Source organism: Leopardus geoffroyi, chromosome C3 (genome assembly GCF_018350155.1).
Source record: "Leopardus geoffroyi isolate Oge1 chromosome C3, O.geoffroyi_Oge1_pat1.0, whole genome shotgun sequence".
Lineage (NCBI taxonomy): Eukaryota > Metazoa > Chordata > Mammalia > Carnivora > Felidae > Leopardus > Leopardus geoffroyi.
The window spans coordinates 50,933,542-50,958,404 of NC_059338.1; the positions used below are offsets into that span (position 1 = coordinate 50,933,542).

The window sequence follows — 24,863 nt, forward strand, 5'->3', positions numbered from 1 at the left end:
GGCTCCCTTTTCAGAGTGGTTTCTGTCAGACTTCTCATCCAGCCACGCATAAAAGTCTCACACTGCCCCGCAGCTGGGAAAAGATTGGCCGGGAGCGTCAAAATGTGTTTACGCTTCTTGTGGAGAAACTCAGCAGCAGGTTGCCCGAACCTTCAATGACCTGAGTTTATAAAACGCACCGTGTCACAAAGGAAAGGGAACCAAAACCAGACTCGGTCATAAAACTGGATTTTAATCCTGAGTCTGCCACAGGTAGCTGTTCAACCAAATTGAAGTGAAGTCTTAGTTTTCGCATCCACAAAATGGGGTACGACTGACTTTAAAGGTTGTGTGTGTGTGTGTGTGTGTGTGTGTGTGTGTGTGTGAACGCATGTGTGGATACCATGTTAGATGCCAAAGGTCATTTTAACTGCCTTATTAGAGAAGCTTGAAAACTGATTTTTCTTTTTAAATCTGTCCCATGAGCTCCCCTCTCATTTTCATGAGTTTTGTGCCCATTTCATTGTCCCCCAGGTGTAATTCAGAGAGCAGGTATGACAAGAAAAGTGGAGTAAAGCTCAAGGTGAACGTCGTCCTCTACTTTCGTGCAGCTATGGTAGACTGCAAATTGGCCTCAGTTCCTTCCGTCCCACGTTCACGCCCCTCCGCAATGTGACGTCGCTATTCCTCCCATCAAGAGACAGAGTCCGTTTTGCCGCCCCTTGCGTCTGGCATTGGCCGTGTGACTTGCTGTGGCTAGCGGGACGTCAGCACGAGTAATGTACGAGCAGGTGGGGGCTTGCCCCCCCCTGCTGTTGGTGCCCTCCCATCCACCGTGAGGACAAGCCCACGTGAAGCCTGCCAGGGAATGAGAGGTCATGGTCGGCTTCCCAGCCCTGCCAGCTGTCTCAGCTCAGCCAACAGGTACAGGAGCTTGACCGGGACCGTCTCCGCTGACCACACCAGTCCAGGTGACAGCACCCAGCCGACCCGAAGGATCATGAAAAATAGTGTTGGTGGGGCACCTGGGTGGCTTAGTCGGTTAAGTATCCGACTCCTGATTTCAGCTCAGGTCATAATCTCATGGTTCATGGGATCCAGCCCCGCATCAGGCTCTGCACTAACAGTGTGGACCCTGCTGGGGATTCCCTCTCCCTCTCTCTCTCTCTCTCTCTCACTGTCACTTTCTCCTCCTCCCCCACTCATGTGCACTCTCTCTCTCTCTCTCTCTCTGTCTCTCAAAATAAATAAAACTTAAAAAAAAAAGAAAAATTGTGTTTGTTGGTTTAGCCTACTTCATTTTGTGATTATTTTCAACACAGCAAACACTAATCTAGCACCTCTGATACCATTTTTGCTTTACCCCAAGTTCTGGGCAGTCTCTGAGGAAAGTTATAAGGCGAGGGTAATGTGCCTTTGGGGATACAAACCTTCTCCTTTAGACCTGGAGCTCCTTTGCGCCAGTGATCTTACCTTACTTAGTCTGTGTTACCAGCACTGAGCACACAGTGCCAGGAACACAGCACAACTCACTAAGCGTAGAAGGAACAGAAGAAAGAGAAAAGGGAGCTGGAAGGGAAAGAGAGAGAGGGAAAGAGGGAGGAGCAAAAGAGGGAAGCGTGAAACACACATCAGGAATGAGTCTTGAAATGAAGGTGTGCCTGCAGGACACTTGGCTTCCTCGCTCAGCTATGAAGAGTTAACTACCGTCTTCAAATGGTAGAGGAGCTGTGGCAGATTATCCAAAAGTTACAGAAAGGATCAGAAATTAAATTGTGTCACTAGACAGCAGTCGACACTGATCAACTTATTTGTGGCAAATACTTTCATTCCAGCAGAAGCACCTCAGAGAAGAACCTCTTTTTTTTTTCCATGATCCTAATGATGGCAACATTACTCAGAATACTTGCTCGCCCCTTCCTGGGAAATATTTTTCTTCATCTCAGATACGCCACTTTAGAATAAAATCCCCTCTGGGATTCTGAACATTTCTCCAGCTAAGGGCATGTTGGAATGGAAAAAAGCGGGAAAGGGGAATCAAGACCCACTCCCAAAGCCCCAGGAAGCCCCATGGTTTAGAAAGCCCTACTGCCCAACTCACACGTCCGTGAACTTCCTGTGAGGATTTGTCACCACCATGGGCAAGCCATTGGCAAATGGGGGCTCACGAAGAACCTGGTACCTCACAGGCCTGCAGCCAGAGCACAGGGGACTATGGGGCTGGGAAGTTAGCAGAGCTGCGTCAATCTCCATCCGCTCATCAAAGGTGTAGACCTTCACCCCCGAGACCTTCCCGTCCACATGCAGTTTGATAGTGAGTGGGGTGTCACAGAAAGTGTCTAAGGGGCCCAGGTGCACAGACTCCTGGTGTTCCAGCAAGATCTCCGTGTCAAAGAGTGCCTGGGAGGAGTCCATGGAGAGGTAGGTGACCCATAGGGTAAGGGTGTCAGCTTGGACCGGGTGCTGGAAGAGCAGCTCCAGGCTACAGCCTTCCGAAGGGCAGGGGACCGTCATGTTCATATGGTACAGGTGGAGCTCGGGACTCCAGGCCTGCAAGCTCGGCTCACAGGGCTGGTCCACGTCTGGAGGCCCTGAGGGAGGTGAACAGAAAGACAGATGCGTCAGGAACTGCCATTGAGTCTAAAAATGAGTAGCTCACATGAGCAACCAGAAAGAAGAAAGAAGAGAGCTTTGAGCCAATCCCCACAGAAGTTGGTCGACGTCGTGGGGTAGATCTTCAGTCCTACTGAGGACAAACGTGTGACCATTTAGAAGTATTGTGGCTTGCTCCATACCCCTCTACATGGGGCCTCTAATAAGCGTAGTCCAGCAAGGCTTCCAGAATGGAGCGGGCCCACGTGGAAACATGAAGCTAATGCAGACAAGGTAAGTCATGTCCTTAAAGAGTCCTTGATCAGAGGAGAATTATTTGTACTGAGTTTATTAATAATGTATGATAAGTCAATGCTTCTGAAACCCTGTTTTATTTATTAATAAGGCCAATGTTTGTTTCGGTCCGTCACTACATTTTGTTTAACGAGGCTCTCCACAAAACTTTTTTCACTCCCTAAGATCACACCTTAGCAGTCCTTCCAAATGACTTTTAGCAGAATTTTACAACCATATGTTGAGATTTTCCTTTTAGTTCAGGTATGAGCAGTTAGGTCACTGCATGGAGGAAACTGCAGGCAGGAAATAGAAGCATGTATTTCTGAGTGGGGAGAAAAATAGACATTCAGTAGCTAAGCAAAAAAGGGACGGTCAAAAATCAAATATTGCAAATATATTAAGGTCAGTTCTGTGAAAATAATCTATACAAATGGTGTTCTTTCATATCACACAAGGGGAAATTCATAAAAAAAGTGCTAACTTAGAATCAGCAGAGTCACAATCTAATTGGTGCCGTGCCATTAGCTGTGTGACCATGGTTAAGTCTTTATAAGCCTCAATTTCCTCACTGATGAAATAAGTACTATTTAACCCCTGGGTTACTAGGTTAGTGTGAAAGACCTATACAATGTTCCATGGAAACATTTGCAAATTACATTTGCAAAAACAGAATTCTTTAGCCCTTCAGAATTTGGAAAATAAAGAATGCCCCAAAACCCAGAGGAGACAAATTCAAATGTGTGGGGTGGGGTGTGTGTGTGTGTGTGGGTGTGTGTGTGTGTGTGTGTGTGTGTGTGTGTGTGTGTGTGTTACGTCTCACAGTCCTTATTATCTTTGGCCTGTACTGTAAATCCATTCATTCATTTATTCATCCATTCAACAAAAAATGACTATGTGCCTCCTTTACACCTAGCACTGATCTGGGCATCGAAGAAAGATAAGCAACAAAGATTAAGTCATAATTCTCACAATAGGGTGACAGGGCACCATACTAGACAAAGCGGTAATGGCATCTTTGAAGAAAAATGAAGAAGGATAAAAGGCTAGAGAGGGATAGGGTCTAATTTAGATTACAGAGCCAGGAGTTCATTCCAGAAAGATATTTAAGCAGGGAATGTGGTTCCATTTTCTCTTCTTCATTGCATTTTAGAAAGCAGTTGGTGGTCAGTAAGTGTTCGTTAAGTAGGTTTGGATCGTATCTGTAGATATGCGTGTTTGTGCACACTCTGCTGGGGAGTCAATCACTTTCATTGTGTATATTTTAAGTATGACTGGGTTCTCCATCTTTTCAAAGCAAAGGAAGACCAGTATTTCTTAGTGGTATTTTCCAATAGCCATCCCCAAAATATTAGCCGAGTAAAACCCCTTGGAAGCCAACCCAACAGAACCACTGTCTCAGAAAATTTTTATCATGATCTCAGGGTAAGACAGGAAGCGGAGGCCTTGAAAGCTGATTTGATTTGCCTCGAGACACGATTCAACAATTAGAACCCAGACCTTCTAATTCCTTTCACCTCTACCACATAACTTTAAAGTCTGCCAAGAATTAAAAGGAGAGAAATTCAGAGCCAGGGAGTTGAATGGCCATTAAAACACTAGTACAGGACAATCTGTTTGCCACAGAAAAGACTTTTTATGAAATGCCAATCTCCACATGAGTCCAACACAATGCCAATGTGAATTTCAGAGTCGTTTTCCATTCTTCCTTGAAAACTCACATCTGAAAAAAGTTCTATATGTCCAATCAGAATCAAGTACAATGTCTCCCTCCCAATTTCTCCTTGAGGCTCCTGTCATTTGAGTGACTGGGAGCTCAAAGGGACATGTTACAGACACTGTTGACTCTAAAACCACTGTCCTTTTTCTTTTCTTTTTTCTTTGTCAGAATCAAGAGTGCAAACTAACTCAAACAGGACTGTGTCCAATTCATCTCACTAATTAGTTTTCATGATCTTAATAAATACAAGAAAAAGAAAAAGATGACAATGAGGTAAACACTGAAGATGATGGAGATGGATGGAAGAAGTCAAGCCATTCAACGGAAGGTGCTAAAACCCCTGTCAGCAGCATTTTCCGGACTTGAACTAGGATAACATTTATGCTTGAATTTGTCCTAGAGGCCTTGCTGTACGTATGTGAGTGAGTATTAACTGAGAAGTATGGTGAGGACCAGGAAAAGGGACAGCTAAAAACACTTTCCCCCTCCAAGAGTCTAGGATGTAACTTAGATCACATCCAAAGCACAACCAGTACCCCGTGATTAATGGACTCATAAAATAGCATAGATGAGAACGATCAGTTTGGAACACCTAGTCCACCCCACCCCCACCCCCACCCCCACCCAGACTGGCTTGGGCCGAACGTCGGTGTTCCCTGCAATGTGTTCTCTATTACTCTCCTGATAGAGATCAGCTTACACTGTTATGTGGCAAGGCAGCTCTGTGGGCTGGTAGGGGTGCGTAATACTGAACGCCTGAGCTCTCATCCTGAAGTCACCCCCTGAGCTCAGCCGTCCTTCTCCATCCCTCTGTCCTCTATGCTGACCTCTGCTCTGCCACAGCCATCGGGCCTCCATGCTAAGCACACGTGGGACACACGAAGGTACCAGACAGTCTTTCCCAGGCCCCTGGAGACACATCCAGCAAACCACACACACACACACACACACACACACACACACGGGCTCCCTTCTTCTCACCATGCCACTGCTCCCCCCTCCCCCCCCACCCCCATTCTCAGCAGCCACCAGGTATAAACAAAAAAGCTATGGCGCTTTACCCACAGCCTCCTCTGGAGTCCAGTAACCTGAGGAGTCACACACACGCCGGGAGGAAGCTGCGTGCACGTACTGACGGAATGTCCCATCTTCAGTGCAGGCACCACACACGCTGCCTGGGACCCTGGGAAGATGAAGGGGGAAGGGACACAAGGAGAAGTGGTCAGGTGAACTGGGATCACAGAATTCGAAATTTGGAAGGCCTCTGGGGACGGGGGAGTGGCGATGGGTAGTGAGGCCCCAGGGGGTAACTGGGAACACAACTGTTTCTCAACTCATTTCCTTCTGGGGTAGACCTCCTCTTTTAAAAATTCATAGTGACATGAAAATCTCAAGGTTATGAAGCAGAAGAATTTAACTAAGTCATAAAGGAGGCCTGTGGAGATGAAAGCAGACGGCTTCTATCCTAGGAACATTCAACCCAAAATAATTATGATCTGAATCTTTCAGCATAAGACCCCTAACTAGGCTGACTTTTAATAACCCATCCCAAGACCCCTTCCATTGCTCCCAACTAAAACAGACAGCAATTTTCAGAGTAAACTCATTAACTATATGTGGCCTTATGTTTTAAACTCCCCACCTGATGTATGAAAGTCATGTGAAATGTGATGCCCCCTGGCTCTCCATCGCCTGTGTGAATACCTCCAGATTTCTTACCATGATCCAAGGTTCTTCACAAGCTAACTCCAGCCTTACTCACTTTCGTTCCTTTATGAACTTATGTCCCCTGCACAATGAACTCCTCACCATTCCTCAAATATACAGCCCTTCTCACAGCTCTGTGAAACATGCTCTTCTCTCTCCTGAAAAAATAGCCTTTTAAAGCTTCTCTGCTTAACACACTCCTATTCATCCTTAAAAGCCCCTTCACATGTAACCTCTGCAGTGGTATTTATGTCTACTCTTCTGCCTGGCAGGCGCTCTCTCTCCTCTACGCACCCACTGCAAGTTCTGGCTCCTGTCTTAGGACAGGACATTCACGTTCTCTCCTTTGCCTATGAGCAGGCCCAGACCAAGTTCCAGTCTTTCTATGCCCAGCAGTTAGCATAGGGACCGGCTTCAGCCGTACCTCTGTAAGAGCTTGTTTTATGAGCATCCCTGAGACTATCAGCACACTCTACAAGGAGCTCTTCAACAGCCAAATGACAAGGTGAGAGCACTTGATGAGGCTCATCTCTGATACTTAGAATCTTTTTAGAAGCCTAAATGGGCATCTGAAAATGGAGGCATTAAGCCAAGGTCTCTGCCAGCTAGAGAGAGAAAATGAATATCGTGTAATAGACTAGAAAAATAATATGATTGTTAAATAGAGATAATAAGTATGCGATTGGCTCCCTTTTCTTCCAAGCTCCCGTTTTTAAGCACCTTATATACCTGGCATGGTGCCACAAGGCGCTTTTCATAAATCATTTCTAATCCCTACAAGAACTCTTGTGTTTACAAATGAGGACACTCAGGCTCAGAGAGATTAAGTCAACTGCCTAAGGTCACAGCAAGTTCCTTAATTCCTTTCCGCAAGTTCCCCAAAACCATCCAATGTCCGGGACCTTGGCAATGAAGAGGTGCAGTTAACTCCAACCTCTGACTCGGGTTAGCACCCACTTCTAACGTGGACACAACTCCAAACCACACTTCCTTGATGTACTTGGCCTCTCCAGGGCCACTGCTGAGTGCGTGGTTGGGCTCCTCTCTGACATAAGAATTCCAAATACCTACTGGGGAGGAGTAAACACAACTCCGAGCGTGACACAAATCGCTGGGTGTGTGACGCGAGTCTCCCCGACATGCATGTTGGGAGGCCTCCACGCTGTGGCCCACCTAGCTGAGAAAACGAAGCAAATTACAGCCTTTTCTGCCAACAGACTCACGGCATGCCAGTACTGATGTCTGCTCTATCGTAACATTTGTACCAGAGGGAGAATTGAGAGATTAAATTGTTTACGTGTGTTACATAAACTGATATAAAACTCCAGTCTGCACATGCCCACAGGAGGACTTACTGTTCAGCCAGTCCGACCGAAGTTGCACAGGGTCACCCTTGCGGGAAGAGGATTCTTAAACACATCACATTTGTTGACTCACAGATGGAGCCCAGGAAAGCCTGGGTGCTGATGGCCATCAGAGCTGCTCTGTAGGATCGTTAAGTGCTAAGTCACATCACGCACTGAGCACGCATCAAGGTACTGAGGACGGGTCCCAAGATCCAGCAGGCTGGCAACGCCACTTTGAAAACCGATTCGCCTGCTTGCCCTCATCCCTGTCTCTCCCTGTCTTTTCTCCCAGGCTTTCGGCAAAGGTGGAGTGCACGGAAACATGCTCCAGGGACATGGCGCTCAGTTGCTGGGGTTGCACACCCAGGGGGGAAGTTCTAAGTAGAAGAGGGGCTATCTACCTTCTAAATGGGAAAGCTCGAAGTTCATAGAAATGATCGATTCCAGGTTTCCCATTTCTGCAATTCGAGCAGATGCCACACTTTCACCTCTGCTCAGTTGCGGGGTCTGGGGCTAGCCACCATGCGCCTCTCTGGGGCTTGGGTCTCTCACTCATGGGGCAGGAGTCGTGCTCGCCACAAGGACTGAGGAAGACAACTGCCGGTACAATACCTAGTGCAACGCTTCACACAAAGATGGACCAAAGAGACAAGAGCCACTGCGGTCATTTAAAAGACGGTGGCAGGGCTTGACAGTGGAGAGCCCGCACAGGCCAGCGGTGGAGTTCTGGACCTTTCCAGAGAATCCACATTCCCCCAGACTCCAGCACTGTCACAGGGGATGCTTTTCCTACCTTCTCTCCTTTTTTACACCTTCCCCGGTATTCATTTATACCAGTATGCAAAGGATAAGTAAGGAACTAATTTTAGGTATAACGATTCTCTTTAAAAAAAAAAAAAAACCACCATGTATCAGGTGTCTATTGTGGCAGGCCAAGGGACAGAGATACAAAAAATAGTCCTGACCCCAGGGAGTGGCAGTGAAATGGGGCAAATGGGAGAACACACAGATAAGGACAACTCCGTAAGACAGTAAGCCATCAGTGGGGCAGGCACCAGGTACAAGAGGAAGCAGAGAAGGCATTAGAAACACCACAAAAGTCGGTTAAGCCCCTTACACAGCCCCTTACACAGTGAATAACCTGCCACCCCCCCCACCTCCAGCTGTCTGAACATACCACACTTCCCCCCAACACCACTGTGCAGGCAGCAAGTCTCGGCCCCCCGCCCCTCACACCAGGGAGGATTGGTTGACCTGGACAGGTAGCAACTGCCACCTCAGCTCTGTCAGCTCATCTTCATCACCTTTGTCAACCTCTTCAAGGCTCTGGAAGCATGCCTGATCTGACCATGACAGGCCCCTCGCCAAGGAGTAAGCACGTATGACGAGCCAGGGGCTTACCTGACAGCCCCGTGAGCTCTCCCAGGGGGAGGACGACTATGGAGGGCGGCCCTGAGCAGTGGTCCGCAGGTTTACAGACCCAAACCGGGGCTCCTCTCACTTCGCATCCTTCACCCTGCATGTCCGACATGCCCCAGAGACCCCAGAGACATGCCCTCGCCCGCGGCAAGCGCCTCTCTCACCTGTCGTGCACAACCCCACTAATTGGAGGAAGCCAGTGGATGGTGAGGGAGGTGTGGGTCTGCCCGATGACCATGGGTGGGATGGGAATGGGGGTGGGCTTCCGGCTTTGACTCCACTGCTGATACACAAGGTCCAAATAGCAATGCATCCGGGCCACCTGGTTAGGGGTGAAGCTGTCGGTGCAGTCATCATCTGTGGAGACGAAAAAAAAAAAAAAGGAACAGGAGAGATGAAGGCTTTAACCGCCAAGGCCCACCGAGGCAGGGGTGAATTCTGCCTTGCTCACACCCTGAGTCACTTAACACAAAGCCTCACACGTACTGGGTTCCCCAGGGACTTGTCAGGCGAATAAATGTATGCTGTTCCAGAGAGTATGTAAGCCACAGTGGGAAAGAGAAGGCAGAGAAGAGCACTGCTGATCCCTAAAGCAGGGCCAGTACCTTGCTATGAGGCCGAGCCAGGGGGAGACTCACGCCCTGGGGTACAAGATTGCTTGGAGCTGACGGTTACTTATTCAGGAAACCACAAGATGGCAGTGTTTCAGCATATGGCCTTTTTACTCATGAACATCTCCAGAGTTGCAGACACCTGCTTCGTGCCCAGTGACTGCCAAGGTTAGGGAGGATTTGGTGGAGACGCTCAAGGAAAGAGAGAGCCAAAATGTCAAGGATGCAGCAGGACTGGGAACGGTGGTCCTTACCTTCTTTTTGGGGCCTGCAACATCTCCCTGTTAACATAATTTTCATAGGGCTGGAAAAGGAGTTATTTTAGTTTCAGAGCTTTTTTAAAAAAAATATTTACTTATTTTGGGGGAGAGTGCCAGTGGGGGTGGGGGGCAGAGAGTGGGGGCCAGAGGCTCCGAAGAGGCCTCTGCGCTGACAGCCTGACGGTAGCCAGCCCTATGTGAGGCTTGAACTCACAAACCACAAGATTATGACCTGAGCCTAAGTCGGTCACCCAGCTGACTGAGCCACCCAGGCGCCCCTCAGAGCTTTTTTTAATGAAAGCACACCAGCCGAACACTGCCCCCTGTTCCTTAGATGGTTTTCCCGGCCCACTTCAAAGGCGGTGCCTAAACAGCTCTGCCCTATGCACCCCGTTGTCTGGTCTCCCGTGGCAAGGGCCACTGTGTCCTCGTTGGGGGGAGGCAGGGCTGCTGGTCCTTATGAATTCAGTGCGCCTGAATTATATGCCAAAATGAGACAATAGGTGACCAGGTCACCACTCTTTTCTTCCCTTCTTTCCTTCAGAGGCATGACCAAGGCCTTGTGGTTTATCTTTTTTTTTTTTTTTTGGAGGGGGGGAGAGGATAGCCTTAGAATTTATTACCAAACAAGACCCTTCACCTTACAGAAAAATCATCCCTTCCTTCTCCCTAGAATAAGTCATCAAATCAAATCAGTCCTTACTTTTAGGGATAAATTTGAGTCCGTCACCAAGAGGTTATGATAAGTACTACTTTTTGCCAGAAATGAGCAAGAGAAACTGGACAAGTAAGAGACATAATCCAGGATAACAAGACCAGATAATAGGGTTGTTCCCAGGGCCAGGAAAGTAGTGCCATTTTTTAAATAAGACAGCACCTGGTTTTGTTTTTTTTTTTTTTTTTCCTTTGGTAGGCAAGCTAAGAATCAGCCCTTGGCTCATGTTGGAAGAAGCAAATCTGATACCTTAAAAAAGAACAAAATAAAAAGGAATCCTGAGCTTGAGCTTAAAATTAACCAGGTCCATCTTCTTGACTAATTTCAAAAACAGCACAGAGGCACCTTGACCCAGAAACCTCTTTCCCCACCACTGTTGGGAGTCTCCTTCAGAGAGAATGCCTAAGAACGTGGGCAAGAACAGGAATAACCAACTTCTAGAGGTCAAAGCAATCTCAAGAGAGCTTTGGGTTTTGTCTCCTTTTTAAACCATCCAAGAGAGAGGTGTGTTTTTCTTTTGACCTCTAGTGGAGGAGAATCCAGCCCCTTAGACCCCTTCTCATCTCCATATTTGTTTAAGTTCTTCAAAGACACACATGAAAAAGAATATGCCGTGGTAAATACACTTCAGCCCTCTGGCATGAGTGACTGCTTCACAGGCCTCCCACCTCCCACACCTCCATACCCCGCCCTGGCCCCAAAAGGCCCCCATGTAATCTTCATGGCAGATACACATACTGAAACTGTCGTGATACCTGTATAGCTCATGTAGTTGCTGAACGGAGCCCCCGGGAAGTGGGTGAAGCCACAGGTATCATTGGTAGGTTCTGGGTCCTTGCACAGCTTACTCTTGGGAGTAGGGGCGGTGTCGGCACAGAGGTCTCCCGTATCCATGGATGGCACTGTCTCCCTACAGGGGTCATCACAGGATTCCCTCTCACTGACCCCTTTGAAGACATGGTAGAGTCCCAGGACATGCCCCACCTCGTGGATCATAATGTTGGTATGGCCAGGCATGCCATAATAGGCTGGGTTGAGGACAACACCACCTGCAATGGAAGATTTGGAAAACATCTCTAAGCATGTAACGAATAGCAGCCTCTGATCCTTAATTATGTCTGCTGGTAAACATCCAGTGTTCAATTTCAGCCTCTAAGGGAATACTGTATAACTTTTAGTGGCATTCAGTCACCTGCTTTTCCCTTTGGTCACAAACACCATCTGAACTAATTAATAAATGCGTCTTTAGCCCCCAACATAGATGAGGGCTGTTCTAGAAGCCAGGGAGAGCAATAAAGGTGAAACGACATGATAGAGGGCCAGGATTCTTAGCACTGGCTGCACATTAACAGCACTGTAACTTAGCACTGGCTGAACATTAACAGCTTCCAGGCTGCCCCTGACCCTCTGATTCAGATATGACCCCAACTGCCAAGCCATGCATCATCCCTCCTACCTGAGCCCTCCCTGTATCAACAGTCCACTGAGTACGGCAGTCCCTCCAAAAGAACGGCTCTGCTTTTCTTCTGTAAGATCCTTTCCAGGGACTGTCTCATTTCTGAATTCTATGTGCTGCCCTAAAGACAACTACATAAATGGTTTCATGGGCAGAATGGAATCATTGGGTATCTGGTGCCACATCCGGTGGCTCGACCTGCCCTTTTAGTGACTACCTTCCTGCAAATGACAGTTTCTAGGTCCAAGTTCTAGCTTCTCCCAGTCCACTCAGACATGCTGACATTAACCAAGGCATGCCCAGACACGTCCTGAAATACACTATCTGCTCTCACATCTACATCAGAGCCAGACCTCACCTCCCTTGTTCATCATTTCTATCACTTCCAGTAGAAGTTTTCATTCTCTCATATTAACCTTTTTTCCTTTTATAAAATTATTTTCTGTATATTTCTTTCATGTGTGCATCATTATGTAAACACAAAGTTATTTGAAAACAGATCTATTCCAGTAACATCCTGGGTGCTCAGTATTTGCATAAAGCCAGCAAAATGCAGCATTTCCACATTTCAAGATGCTGACCCCTTCATGTTTACAGCAATGGCACTAGTAATCATCATCAAAGTTCATATTTTGGCTCTCAACTCTTCTTTGTTTTTTTTTAAGGTTATTTATTTATTTTGGGAGAGAGAGAGGGCATGAGTGGGGTAGGGGCAGAGAGAGAGAATCCCAAGCAGGCTCCATGCTGTCAGCACAGAGACTCATGCAGGGCTCAATCCCACGAACTGTGAAATCATGACCTGAGCCGAGATCAGGAGCGAGACATTTAACCGACTGACCACCCGGGGGGCCCCTCTCAGCTCTTTTTCATCCACATGAGCAAAGGTGCTCTAAGAGCACCATGCTGTTTGTGTCATCACTCTCTTCTGCCTTCCTCCACCCCAACCCTTCCCCCGCCCCCCACACTTAACCTGTTTCCCTCCTCCTCCTTTCCCTTCCCCCACCTCTAAGCAAGATTTGGATTCAAAAAACCAATCTGGGAGTGCCTGGGTGGCTCAGTTGGTTAAGGGTCTGACTTCGGCTCAGGTCATGATCTCACGGTTCATGGGTTCGAGCCCCACGTCGGGCTCTGTGCAGACAGCTCAGAGCCTGGAGCCTGCTTCAGAGTCTGTGTCTCCCTCTTTCTCTGCCCCTCCCCTGCTCACGCTCTGTCTTTCTCTCTCTCAAAAATAAATAAACATAAAGAAAAAAACAATCTCAGGGGGCGCCTGGGTGGCCCAGTCAGTTGAGTGTCCAACTTCACTCAGGTCATGATCTCATGGTCCATGAGTTCGAGCCCCACCTTGGGCTCTGTGCTGACAGTTCAGAGCCTGGAGCCTGCTTCGGATTCTGTGTCTCCTTCTCTCTCTGCCCCTCTGTCGTATCTGATGGTTAGGTGTGCTTGAGAAAAATGAAGCATGCCACACCCACCTCCTGCAGATTGACTGGCCTAAGAACTATAGCTTCTGAAAAGCCTTGCAGCAATTTTGTTGAACACTTTGCTTCCCAAACTTGTTTGAACACAGAACCTGTTTGGGGTAGAATACCTTTCGACGTAAGGAATACTGGATTCCTTAGAGTACAATTCATACAAAGTACCAAAGACAAAGAAAACTCTCAAGTAACAGTTACTTTCTACCCATACATATGGTCAGTCCATCTCAAGTCCTCTTGGGATCTCCTCCAATGGTAGAAGAAAGGGGTTATAACTGAATAGAAATAAGATTACAGGAAGAAGGGCTGGCAAAAATAGGAAGGAGGGGTGGCTGGGAGTGTGCTTCTGGGAGCACTGGATGAGGATGAGAGCAGTCATTATACTAGTGGGTGTCTCATCATCCTCCAGAAGTTTCTGCCTCAACCCCAAATGAGATATTTCCCAATATAGGAATATTCTCCTTTCAATAAACCAGTTTATTTGTAAGACGAGGAAGAAGCATAAAAATGCAAGTTCTTACCACGCTCAGCAAATCTCCTCCACACCAACGACAGTGGTGAGGATTTTCTGCCATAGCACTCTTAATGCACATTAAGGACAGTGTAGACTTAACCAGGCAACGCTTAAATTTTAATTAAAAACATAAATCTTTTATGTTCTATTTTTTTTTACTGTTCTATTTTTTTACTCCAGAAAGATGAGACTTTCGCCCCCAAATCATTGTATGGAACGCACAGTAATAAGTTCAGTTGCTATGTGTGTGTCAGGTAGAATGTTATATATTCTAATTTAGAAGTAAGTGCTGTGTGCACCAATACATGTTGAGGGAAAAGCCCGGGATCCTCTTACAGTAATTCCGCTCGCTAGAGCCTGAGGTTAGGAAATCACGCCGGACCAGAACTTAAGAAATTTGGAAGGTGGCCCTGACCCTGAGTAGTGTATGACCTTGGCTCTGCTCCTTCATCTTTCCCAAGGTTAGCTGCAAAATGAGGGGGCTAGCCATGTTTCTCACCTAGAGTCCCTCTCGTCTCGTGCCTCTAAGAGCTAACATTCGGGACTGTGTCGGCAATCATAAATACCACGTGAAGAAAAACTTGGGTTATCACGACTGTCACCCCCTTGGCCTCGTAACCTGTGTTCCAAGACTCCCCGCCTCTCGGGAGCCTGAAGGGCAGGAGAAAGCTGGGCACGAGCAACCACAGACATTCTACTCAGATCTGCTAGACCTTCAAGGGATCCAGGTTCACCACCTGCTCATCCTCACACCCTCTCCTTCCCGTCCCATGTGCAGGGGGTCCCACACGCTTCTTCTAGTCAACCTTTATTCCAACTAAAACACACTTGTGAAATTATTAAGGGAGTAGGTTTTAATCATACAATCACACACCCATCTGGGGAGGAGGGGAGAGACTTTATTTCATGGTTTAGTTTATAAAAGTTCTTTCATGTGTTGATAAAAATCACACACACACACACACACACACACACACACACACACACACACATTCATACCAAAGCCTGAGTGAGACATAAATACTGGCTGCCCAAAATCTAAAAAGAAGAATGGGAGGGGCGCCTGGGTGGCGCAGTCGGTTAAGCGTCCGACTTCAGCCAGGTCACGATCTCGCGGTCCGTGAGTTCGAGCCCCGCATCGGGCTCTGGGCTGATGGCTCAGAGCCTGGAGCCTGTTTCCGATTCTGTGTCTCCTTCTCTCTCTGCCCCTCCCCTGTTCATGCTCTGTCTCTCTCTGTCCCAAAAATAAATAAACGTTGAAAAAAAAAAAAAATTTAAAAAAAAAAAAAAAAAAAAAGAAGAATGGGAGAACTTCTTTTCATTAAGAAGGAATGAGACCTGATTAATAATAAATAAAAACAGAGTCCCTCAAATGACAAGCCCTTCCTGCCCTCTATTAGTTGGGTCTGACAACAGAGAGTCTGAGGAGCCGTGAATTCCCACCTGCTGGGGGAAACGTGTAATCCTTTTCCAGGAGCAACTTAATAGGAATAATAAAAAGATACTACCAAGTGCTACTTTCCAGTTCCTATTCTATGTTAATATTCACACAAAGCAGCAGCATCTTCTGATGCGCCTATCTGTGCCCCACACTTTCCTGCCTTTCCATTACTGGCATGGGTCAGACTCTGAGTGGGTACCGGGGGGTCCTCACAGCACTTCCCAGAAGCCTCTCACACAAGATGGCCTTTGGAGTGACGTGGGCTCCTTCTTTGGCTGTGGACACTCACTGGAAATGTATCGATCCTTATCTTTGGGAATACTCCTTAAAAGCTCTCCAGGCTACTTCCTGATCTGTTTCATGGTAATATGAGAGTTCTTAACTCAAAGGGTTGTTAAGGAGATTAAAACAGTGATGTGGATAAATAAGCATTTAGCTGATTTTCTGAAACAAAGTAACCCCAACTGTATTTTAGACCATTTGTCAATATTACTGTAATTTATATAAGGCAGCCTGGCCACACAGGCTTACCTGCCCCCACCTTTTGTTGGCTTCCTCCTAACCATCTTCATTCATCAAGAAACTGGGATGGCGTCTGACCACAAACAGCTTTCCAGAGTGAAAACTGCCATCGCCAGGCAAGGCAGACAAGCATCTCTCCACGCGAGAAGCTCTGATCTGCCCCTAGGCTGCTCACACTTTTTCCATGTTGTTCGGGTCCTCACATCCATGGGCACCCAGGAGACAGATGAGATTTGGACAGAGTTGTGAATAAACAAGTGCCCATTCAATTCACACACAACACACTGACATTCAAAAATTTTTTGTAATAGCCTAAAATTAGTCCAATAGTGATTGTGTATGGAAAGGAAGCCTTGCAGATTGGACTGTTCCTTTTAATTACTCATAGACCTTGTTGGGAGGTCAGATTTACCCAAGACACCTTTCTTCTGCATTTCCAATAATCTATTCCTTCCTACTTCCCTAGTTATACAGAATATAATTATCATTTCTTACACTCAAAACCACTGCTCAGTTTTGTTTCTCCTCAAATGAGGGATAAAATATGGTGATAGAATAGGGGGATGGAATTTCCTTCCCTACAACTGAATCCCTTTCTTTGTGTTCTCAGCTTCTTTAAAAATTGTTTTTAATGTTTATTTATTTTTGAGACAGAAAGAGAGTGTGCGCACGCAAATGGGGGGGGGGGGCAGCGGGGGGCAGAGACAGAGGGAGACACAGAATCCGAAGCAGGCTCCAGGCTCTGAGCTGTCAGCACAGAGCCTCACGCGGGGCTCGAATTCACGAACTGTGAGATCATGACCTGAGTCAAAGTCCAACGTTTAACTGACTGAGCCACCCAGGCATCCCTGTGTTCTCAGCTTTTATTTATTTGCTACATGGAAACAGGAAGTAGAAGAAAGACATGACAATATATATTTTCAACAATATCTTGGTTCTTCAAACTTTACTCTAAGACACTATCAGACTCTAACTTCATTCACCTCCCCAACACTTGTTTTGAAAGGCTGCTTAGGAGATGATGACAAAACCCAGGAGTGCCCACTCAAGGGAAACTTTGAAGCGACAGTGTGAATGGAGGGCAACATTTTGGAAGTACTCACATTTTACCCCAGTGGCTCCTGGTCCCTTAGTCCACAGCCAATTCAAGAGGTCAGGCTCTTCTACATTCAGCCATTACCTCCCTAGGAGGTAGAATATGGAGTGAAAAGCAAAAAAAAAAAAAAAAAAAAAAAAAAAAAAAAAAAAAAAAAAAAAAAGGAAGCCCTTTTCTGTCTGTGAGATTTTCAAAGTGTATGCCATTTGGGCCCTGAGGAGATTCAGGGTTTAGCCAACATGGCAAGTGAACGAGGGTAGTGATCCTTGCCTCACATTACCAATGCCATCACCACCATCTTAGCCCGGAACAATTTTTTTTTTAACTAGCGGAGGAGAAGAGAGATAAAAGGGAAATAATGGGACTGTACAGATGGTGGTGGGTCCAGATAAAGTGGACTGTATTCTATATTTCAAGACCCCAGTAAAAGGATTCAAAATAGGTGCATGGATCTGACAGCAGGGGGATCTTGCCTTATTCCAGTAACAGATTCCTGAGCAAGTGCCCTAGTTCTAGAGAAAACTGGCTAAGAGGGAAGAGGGACAGAGAACCTCCGCAGAGACCCCCTGAAGGTGGGGCCTTGTGATGGAAACAACAGTCATCTCATGTGACCAGCATCACCTGATAATTATTAAGGACAAAATGCATTCTTTCCCCTATGACCTTGGCATTTGTAAGCTATCTCTAAAGACAGACACAGCCTCAGGCAAAAAAAAAAAAAAAAAAAGCTCAATTGACTAAGAGTAAATGTCTACTACCCAGCTAAGTAGGGGCTCAAAATAGAAATTAAGTTCAATTATAGAAGAATAAATAAAAGTTACATTTCTTGCATACATGAATGTATATATTGAGACTTGAAGTCAATCCATGCCAGCACCACTAACTTGTGTATAGAACATAACATGAAAGGGGCTCCCTGGATGTAGCAACTGGTGGCCATATGTGGCACAGCTGTTGCTTAATGGACTGACAGGGAAGCACAAATACATTCTTAGAAGACCTTTCGGCCTTGATTATAAGGGACAAGCTAAAACAATAAGACAGGGCTGTTGTGTGGTCCAGGGGATGGTGCAGGGGAAGAAAAAAAGAGCAGTTGTTGACTAAAAGATGAAATCTCAGCAGTAGAGAGCCCAAGTCCCAAGGTGATGCTGCATTTCCAAGTTCCAACTGGCTTTTCTCGGCTTTGGCACAAGACCGCCAGAGTGGCACATGGTAAAGAGAAGGATTCCCAAAGCTACTTCTATTAAAGAAGAAGAAGAAGGAGAATGAGAAGGAGAAGGAGAAGGAGAAGGAGAAGGAGAAGGAGAAGGAGAAGGAGAAGGAGAAGGAGAAGGAGAAGGAGAAGGAGGAGAAGGAGAAGAAAACAACTCAGGCAGTTTGAGTAAAGGACATGAGTTGAAACGACTTGAAAACAGTTCTGTAAAATTTTTAGGGCTGAATGTTATATGGCCATAAAACAAGGAGGTTGAGGGCTAGTCTGCAGGTGTTTCCATAATTACTTCCAGTTACTGGCTGAACCACAGTCCTCCAAACACACTCTCCACAACAAGGGACAAAGTTACCAAAGTATGCCTCGGGGTGGAGGAAAAAGCACTTCAGGGCAGGGCAAGGGAAGAAGTCGCAGAGGCAGATGGACAGACAAAGGGAGAGAAAGAAAGGGAAGTTAAAAAAAAAAAAAAAGAGGTCATGGAAGCTAGAAAAAGAAGCAAGCTTTTAGCAAAACCAGCCCAAAATCCATCCATCTCCAAATCTTGTATTGGCTTCTTAGTTTTACAGCCTGTGGTCTCCTTAGAAGGAAGTCCTTGTTCTGGGCAAGACTGAACCAAGACAGGGGCACCTGGGTGGCACAGTCAATTAAGCGTCCAACTCTTGATTCTGGCTTCGGTCGTGATCTCACAGTTTGTGAGTTTGAGCCCCACATCAGGCTCTGTGCTCATCAGCACAAATTGGGATTCTCTCTCTCTCTCTGCTCCTCCCCCTCTTGCTCTCTATTTCTCTCTCAAAATAAATAAAAATAAACTTAAAAAAAAAGACTGAACCAAGTCAAGAATGTGCAGAGGGTGAAGATTGTGCAGTCTGATGTCACTTTCTGTCCTCTTTTATGGTCTCTCAGCCCACTCCTATTTTCAAGTGTCAAGCACTCAGGGGTCTTTAGCCACCCCCCACACCATGGGAGAAAAGTAATCTGATTCATAATAGCTGGAAGAGGTTATTACCCAGGCACTGGAGACAGTCTGTTAATCCTTTCCTTGCTTATGGATATGGTAGTGTTACACACACACACACACACACACTCATACCAGAATTTTAGGCACCACAAAGTATGAATGGGGAAGATATTTTTAAAATTCATTTATTAATTTAGCATTTATTGAGCATCTGTTCTATGTCAGGCACTGTTCTGGACACAAAGGGTCCAATAATGACTAGGACATGTTTTAAAAGAGGAGACCTTTCAAGTAGTCACAAAAAAGGTGATTGTTTACTCCACCTACTTATAAGTGCATGAACCTACCTTTGGAGTGCCTCAATTTCAGGGCATGAAATTCATATCCTAGGTCAATTTCATCTAAAGTCTTCAACATCCAAGAATGCTCCCAATGTTCAAAACCCCAAGGCACCCAGAATAATCCCATTTGCTGAATATCATCTTCTGACAATTAAATTATCTATAATAGCAGCCAGTGGGTAATTCCTAGGGACGGTCCTCATCTTGTTCCCGTCATGTAGCCCCATCTCGTGAATGATTCTAGAATCCCTCATATTTACATGAACTCTCCAGTTTAGGTCTCTCGTTTATTCTCTGTCTCCAGGGAAAATCATCCCACTTTGGCACTGTAAAGAGAGGAGCAGTGGACTGGGAACAAGATCTGTTCCACTCTGGCCTGGCCATGTAACGACTACTTGCACCAGCGTGCTCCTCGTTACCTCCTGTAGACCCTTTGGCCCATCCCACTCTGCTGTCGGCCCCTGCACTCCACAGAGCACCTGCCACCTCACCCACACGGTGCATGAATGTGTCACAACTGATGTAACACGCTAATCTCAGGGTCCAACACTTTGGTTGGGAGCGTGCTGAGGTTTGCCCTGGGGTCTCCTAAGTTCTGGTTGGGGGAGAGATATCACACCTCTGAGCAAGTTTCTGCTGCTTTCACCTTCCCCTGCCCCCCATGGTGCTGTTACTTTGCCTTTCCCCAGATAGCTGCCACATCTGCATGACCTTGGTTTTTGCTGTTGTTTAGTTTTGTCACATTTTTTTTAATGGTAATTTATTTTTAAGAGAGAGACAGACAGACAGACAGACAGAGTGCAAGAGGGGGATGGGACAGAGAAAGAGAGGGGGACACAGAATCTGAAGCAGGCTCCAGGCTCTGAGCTGTCAGCACAGAGCCGAATGTGGGGCTCAAACTCATGAACCGTGAGATCATGACCTGAGCTGAAGTCAGATGCTTAACAGACTGAGCCACCCAGGCGCCCCTGCATCACCTTGTGCCAGCTCTGGCTCTCTCCTCCAGTCCACTGGGCCCCAGAGGAGCCAATACCTTTCCCGGGCACCAAAAATCTCCAGGTTGAAGGTGAGGTGGTAGACTGAGGCCACAACTAGAAAGGGTAATCACAGACACGTGGTATTCGAAGCATCTACTACTCTTGCTGCTGCTACTAATGGAGCTAACAGTTATTGAGGCCCTACTATGTGCCAGGTTCTCTTCCATGTGCTTATCATCCCCATTTTATACTTAGGAAAGGAAGGCTCAGAGAAGTGACTTGCTCAAGATTCCATTTGTTCTTATCGAAGGGAGGCCATAGCCCACTCTATTATTCAAAGACTTTTTTCTACATGACCTGAAGACCCAATAGGTTTAAACCCTCATCAGGAGCCAGGTTCAAGTTCCCTCCCACTCAGTTCCGGGGTCCCCTGGACACTGGGGCATGTTGCTAGTGATCTGATCAGGATTTCAGTGTGTTCTTTGGCCGTACGGGTACCACCTAGAACAATTAGAAAGATGACTGGCCCAGAAAACTCTGAAGTGTCTAACTTCTGTGCCAGAGAACGACAGATTCTCCTCTCTAACCTGGCCAAAATGACTTGTACTGACTTCATTTCTCTGCAGCAGCTGCATCTGTGGCCCACACGGGACTTTCTCAAAGCTCTGTCTTTAGGTAGCTGGTATAGCCCTGAATCCAGCTCCTCCTCTTGCTTCTGTGAAAGTCCCTTCATAGTCAGATTGCAGAGACCCCAAACTCAACATATCCAAACCAAACCAGCTCCCCATGTGCTCCTTCTCTTCCTGTATTTTCTACCTTGGCACCACTATGCACTCAGTCAATCAAACAGAGTTCCTTTTTTTCCCCATCTATTTAGGTTAACAAGTTTCTCAGCACTCAGAGCTATCAAAGAAAACAAAAGGCAATGTATAACTGGTGCTGAATCTTGTTGCCCTGTAGCAATAACTACTATTCATCCACAGAGACAAGAACTAATTTGAGGAAGAAAAGCCACATTTTTCTCATTAAAATAGGCATTTCTCTTTTTGTTTGCTAGTTATTAATCAACATTTTAAAACAGTGTTTTGATCAATTTTGGACAAGTAATCATTTCAAAAGATGACTCACTGAGAAGAAATCTTTTGACACTTTATAACTTATGATCAGTATCAATGTTAATATCCTGTTTGTGTTACTGCACTACAGTTCTGCTGATGTTACTGCTGGAGGACAATGGGTAAAGGGTACATAGAATCTTTTGGTACTATATTTTAGAACATATGTGGACATGCAATTATATCAAAATAAAAAGTTTAATTGAAACATTATCACAAAAGAGTTGTTTTATTTATCTAAAATATGTTTTGGGGGGCTCCTGGGTGGCTCCGTCGGTTAAGCGTCTGACTTCAGCGCAGGTCATGATCTCGTGTTCCGTGAGTTCAAGCCCCGCGTCGAGCTCTGTGCTGACAGCTCAGAGCTTCAAGCCTGCTCAGATTCTGTGTCTCCCTCTCTTTCTCTGTCCCACCCCCCGTCCTTGCACTGTCTCTCTCGCTGTTAAAAATAAATAAACATACTAAAAATAAATAAAATAAAATATGCTTTTGGCAGAGAAATAGATAACTCACTAAAGACTTTTAAAAACATGTATATGCTACGTTAGTGTGAAGTTCTACAGGAGAAATGGAATGGAAACACAAATTCAAAGAGAAAAAAAGTACAATGAATCACTTGCCAGTGTTAAAAAAAAAGTGCATGGCCATGAATTTGTGAATGATGGTGATTATCAAAACATTATGTGACCAAAGATTCATTTAGGAGAGTACATTTAAATTTTATTTTAAAACGTCAATAATTTAAAATAATACGGCAGGAATTATTTTCTTTGCCGCTATTTAAGCTTCTAATTATATTTTTATATGTTGCTTTTAGAGAGGAGAAGTAAGTTTGGAAGGCACTGCTCTAGCCATCCCAAGTACATTCCACTCCTCAGCACGCCCAGGTTTTGAACGGCCTGAACCTTGGTATCCCTCAGCTCCTTTAGCCCGGAATTCGGTCTCATGGTCTGCCAAGCCAACTATGGCTCCTCTTTCAACTGTCCTCTCAAGCCTCCACCCCTCCGGGAGTTCTTCCCTGATGCTCTGAGCACAGTTAGGCACTTTCTCTCCCTGTTCCTACCTGACCTCACTTTAGGTGCCATCCCACCGTAGCGGAAGTGTGTTATTTGTATGTCTGCCTCGCAGTTACGCAGCGCAAACCTTTAGGGTGAACTCATTTTATTGTTGTAACTCTAAGTATTGCCACAGACGGATTCGACAGCTTTTCTTTGAATAAATGATTACGAGAACGGTATGGCCAGCTTACAAAAAGGCTGGTTTACCGTAAATTTAAGTCTCCTGCCTTTGAAGATACACTTTCGGTTCAAGTGCTGTGTACTAAGGCTAAAGATGTCCAAACTACCGAACGTTAGAGCTCAAGGGGATCTCATTCATTTATTTATTTATTAAAGAATTCTACCCTGCGTTACCACAGTCTTAAAAGCACAAAATTTTGCTAGAAGTCAGAAAGGCTGTGGATGGAAAAGCACAAGCATGCGGTACATTGGTCTTTGTGCATACCGACTTAAGGCGTTGGTAGTCAGAAACTAGATTCAGCCTTCAAAACTCTCAGGCTAGTGTACTTATCTGCCGACCCTCAAAATGCAGGGTTCTTGAATGTTGACACAAACAGACAATCTTAATCTTGAGTCTTGGAAAGACCCTATTTAGAAAATCCTAATGTCTTCCTCTACCACGTTATGCTACACCTGCTCTACCCCTGAGTCATGTCAATATGGTTCCTTTGTTCAGTCACAGTTATGACTGAACCAGAAATAAATAAGAACGCGAGCGACTTCATATCGAGCCAGACCTTTCAGCTGTTCAGTCTAGTCTTCTACCTTTGAAAAGCACATTCAGGAACATGTTATAGGAGAACAGTTATTCCTCAGGGGGTTAAGAATAAAATATAAATATGTCTAGTTTCTTTTGCAATTCATTATGAGCCAGTGACTCGTGAGACAATTTCAACTCTTCTTGAAACCACTTCAATTTCATACCTTCACTCACTTATTCATTCATCCCTTCATTCAGTGAGCCTTCGCAGAGCACAGAGAGGTCACAGAACTTACTCGGATTTCACCAGTTGTTACGATCACTTGTGTGTGTGTGTGTGTGTGTGTGTGTGTGTGTGTGTGTCTTGCGGTTCTTTGCAATTTTATCACACGTGTACCTTGAACTACCGCCGCATTCAAGACACTGAACCGTTCCATCACCATTAAGAATCTCTCCTGCTATCCTTCATGTCACACCCATCCTACGTCCCTCTCCCCATACCCCGATCCCAGCCCCTGGCAACCACTAACTTGTTATTTCTATAATTTCCTCATTTTAAGGCCACTACATAGAATTTTGAGAATGCCACCTAAATCATACAGCATGTAACTTGTGAGATTTTTTTTCATTCAGCATAAGATCCTTGAGATGCATCTAAGTTGTTGTATGTATTCACGCTTTTTTCCTTTTTTAAATGCTTTTATTTTTTGAGAGAGAGAGAGACAGAGCATGAGTGGGGGAGGGGCAGAGAGAGAGGGAGACCCAGCATCCGAAGCAGGCTCCAGGCTCTGAGCTGCCAGCACAGAGCCCGACGCGGGGCTTGAACCCAAGAACTGTGAGATCATGACCTGAGCCAAAGTCAGCCGCTTAACCGACTGAGTCACCCAGGTGCCTCCCCACTCTGTTCCTTTTTAGTGCTGGGTAGTATTCCATTGTGTGGACGTACCACACTTCACTCAGGCAGTTAGCATGGAAGGACATGTTTGTCTTCTCCAGTTCTTAGGCTCTTACAGATAAAGGTGCCATGAAGACTGATGTACAGGTTTTTGAGTGGACATATGTTTTGATTTATCAGGGATCAATGTCCAAGAGTCCATCTGCTGGATCATGGGGTAAGTATAGGTTTAGTTTTATATGAAATTGCCAAAGTACTCTCCAGAGTGGCCGTGCCATTTTACTTTCCCACCAGCAATGTATGAGAGGTCTGGTTTCTCTGCATCCCCACCAGCATTTAGTATTATCACTGTTCTTTATTCTAGCTCTTCTAAAACGTGTGTTATAATACCTCACTATGGTTTTAATTTGCATTTCCCTAATGGCTAATAATTCTGAACATCTTTCCATGTGCTTATTTTCTTTGGTA

At 45.8% G+C, this 24,863-nt stretch overlaps 1 protein-coding gene across 3 annotated transcripts in view; it reads right to left on the reverse strand.

Moving 5' to 3' along the window:
• PAPPA2 (pappalysin 2) overlaps window positions 1–24,863 on the reverse strand; it is a 274,955-nt gene that overhangs the window by 137,906 nt on the left and 112,186 nt on the right. For 2 of the 3 annotated variants that reach the window (XM_045452816.1, XM_045452815.1), the window contains exons 5-8: window positions 11,399–11,692; window positions 9,222–9,414; window positions 5,647–5,768; window positions 2,081–2,570 (exon numbers count right to left, since the gene is read on the reverse strand). In XM_045452816.1, coding sequence (XP_045308772.1) covers window positions 2,081–2,570; window positions 5,647–5,768; window positions 9,222–9,414; window positions 11,399–11,692 — 1,099 coding nt within the window. The remainder of the gene's footprint in view (window positions 1–2,080; window positions 2,571–5,646; window positions 5,769–9,221; window positions 9,415–11,398; window positions 11,693–24,863) is intronic. The other variant, XM_045452817.1, reaches the window with a different exon arrangement.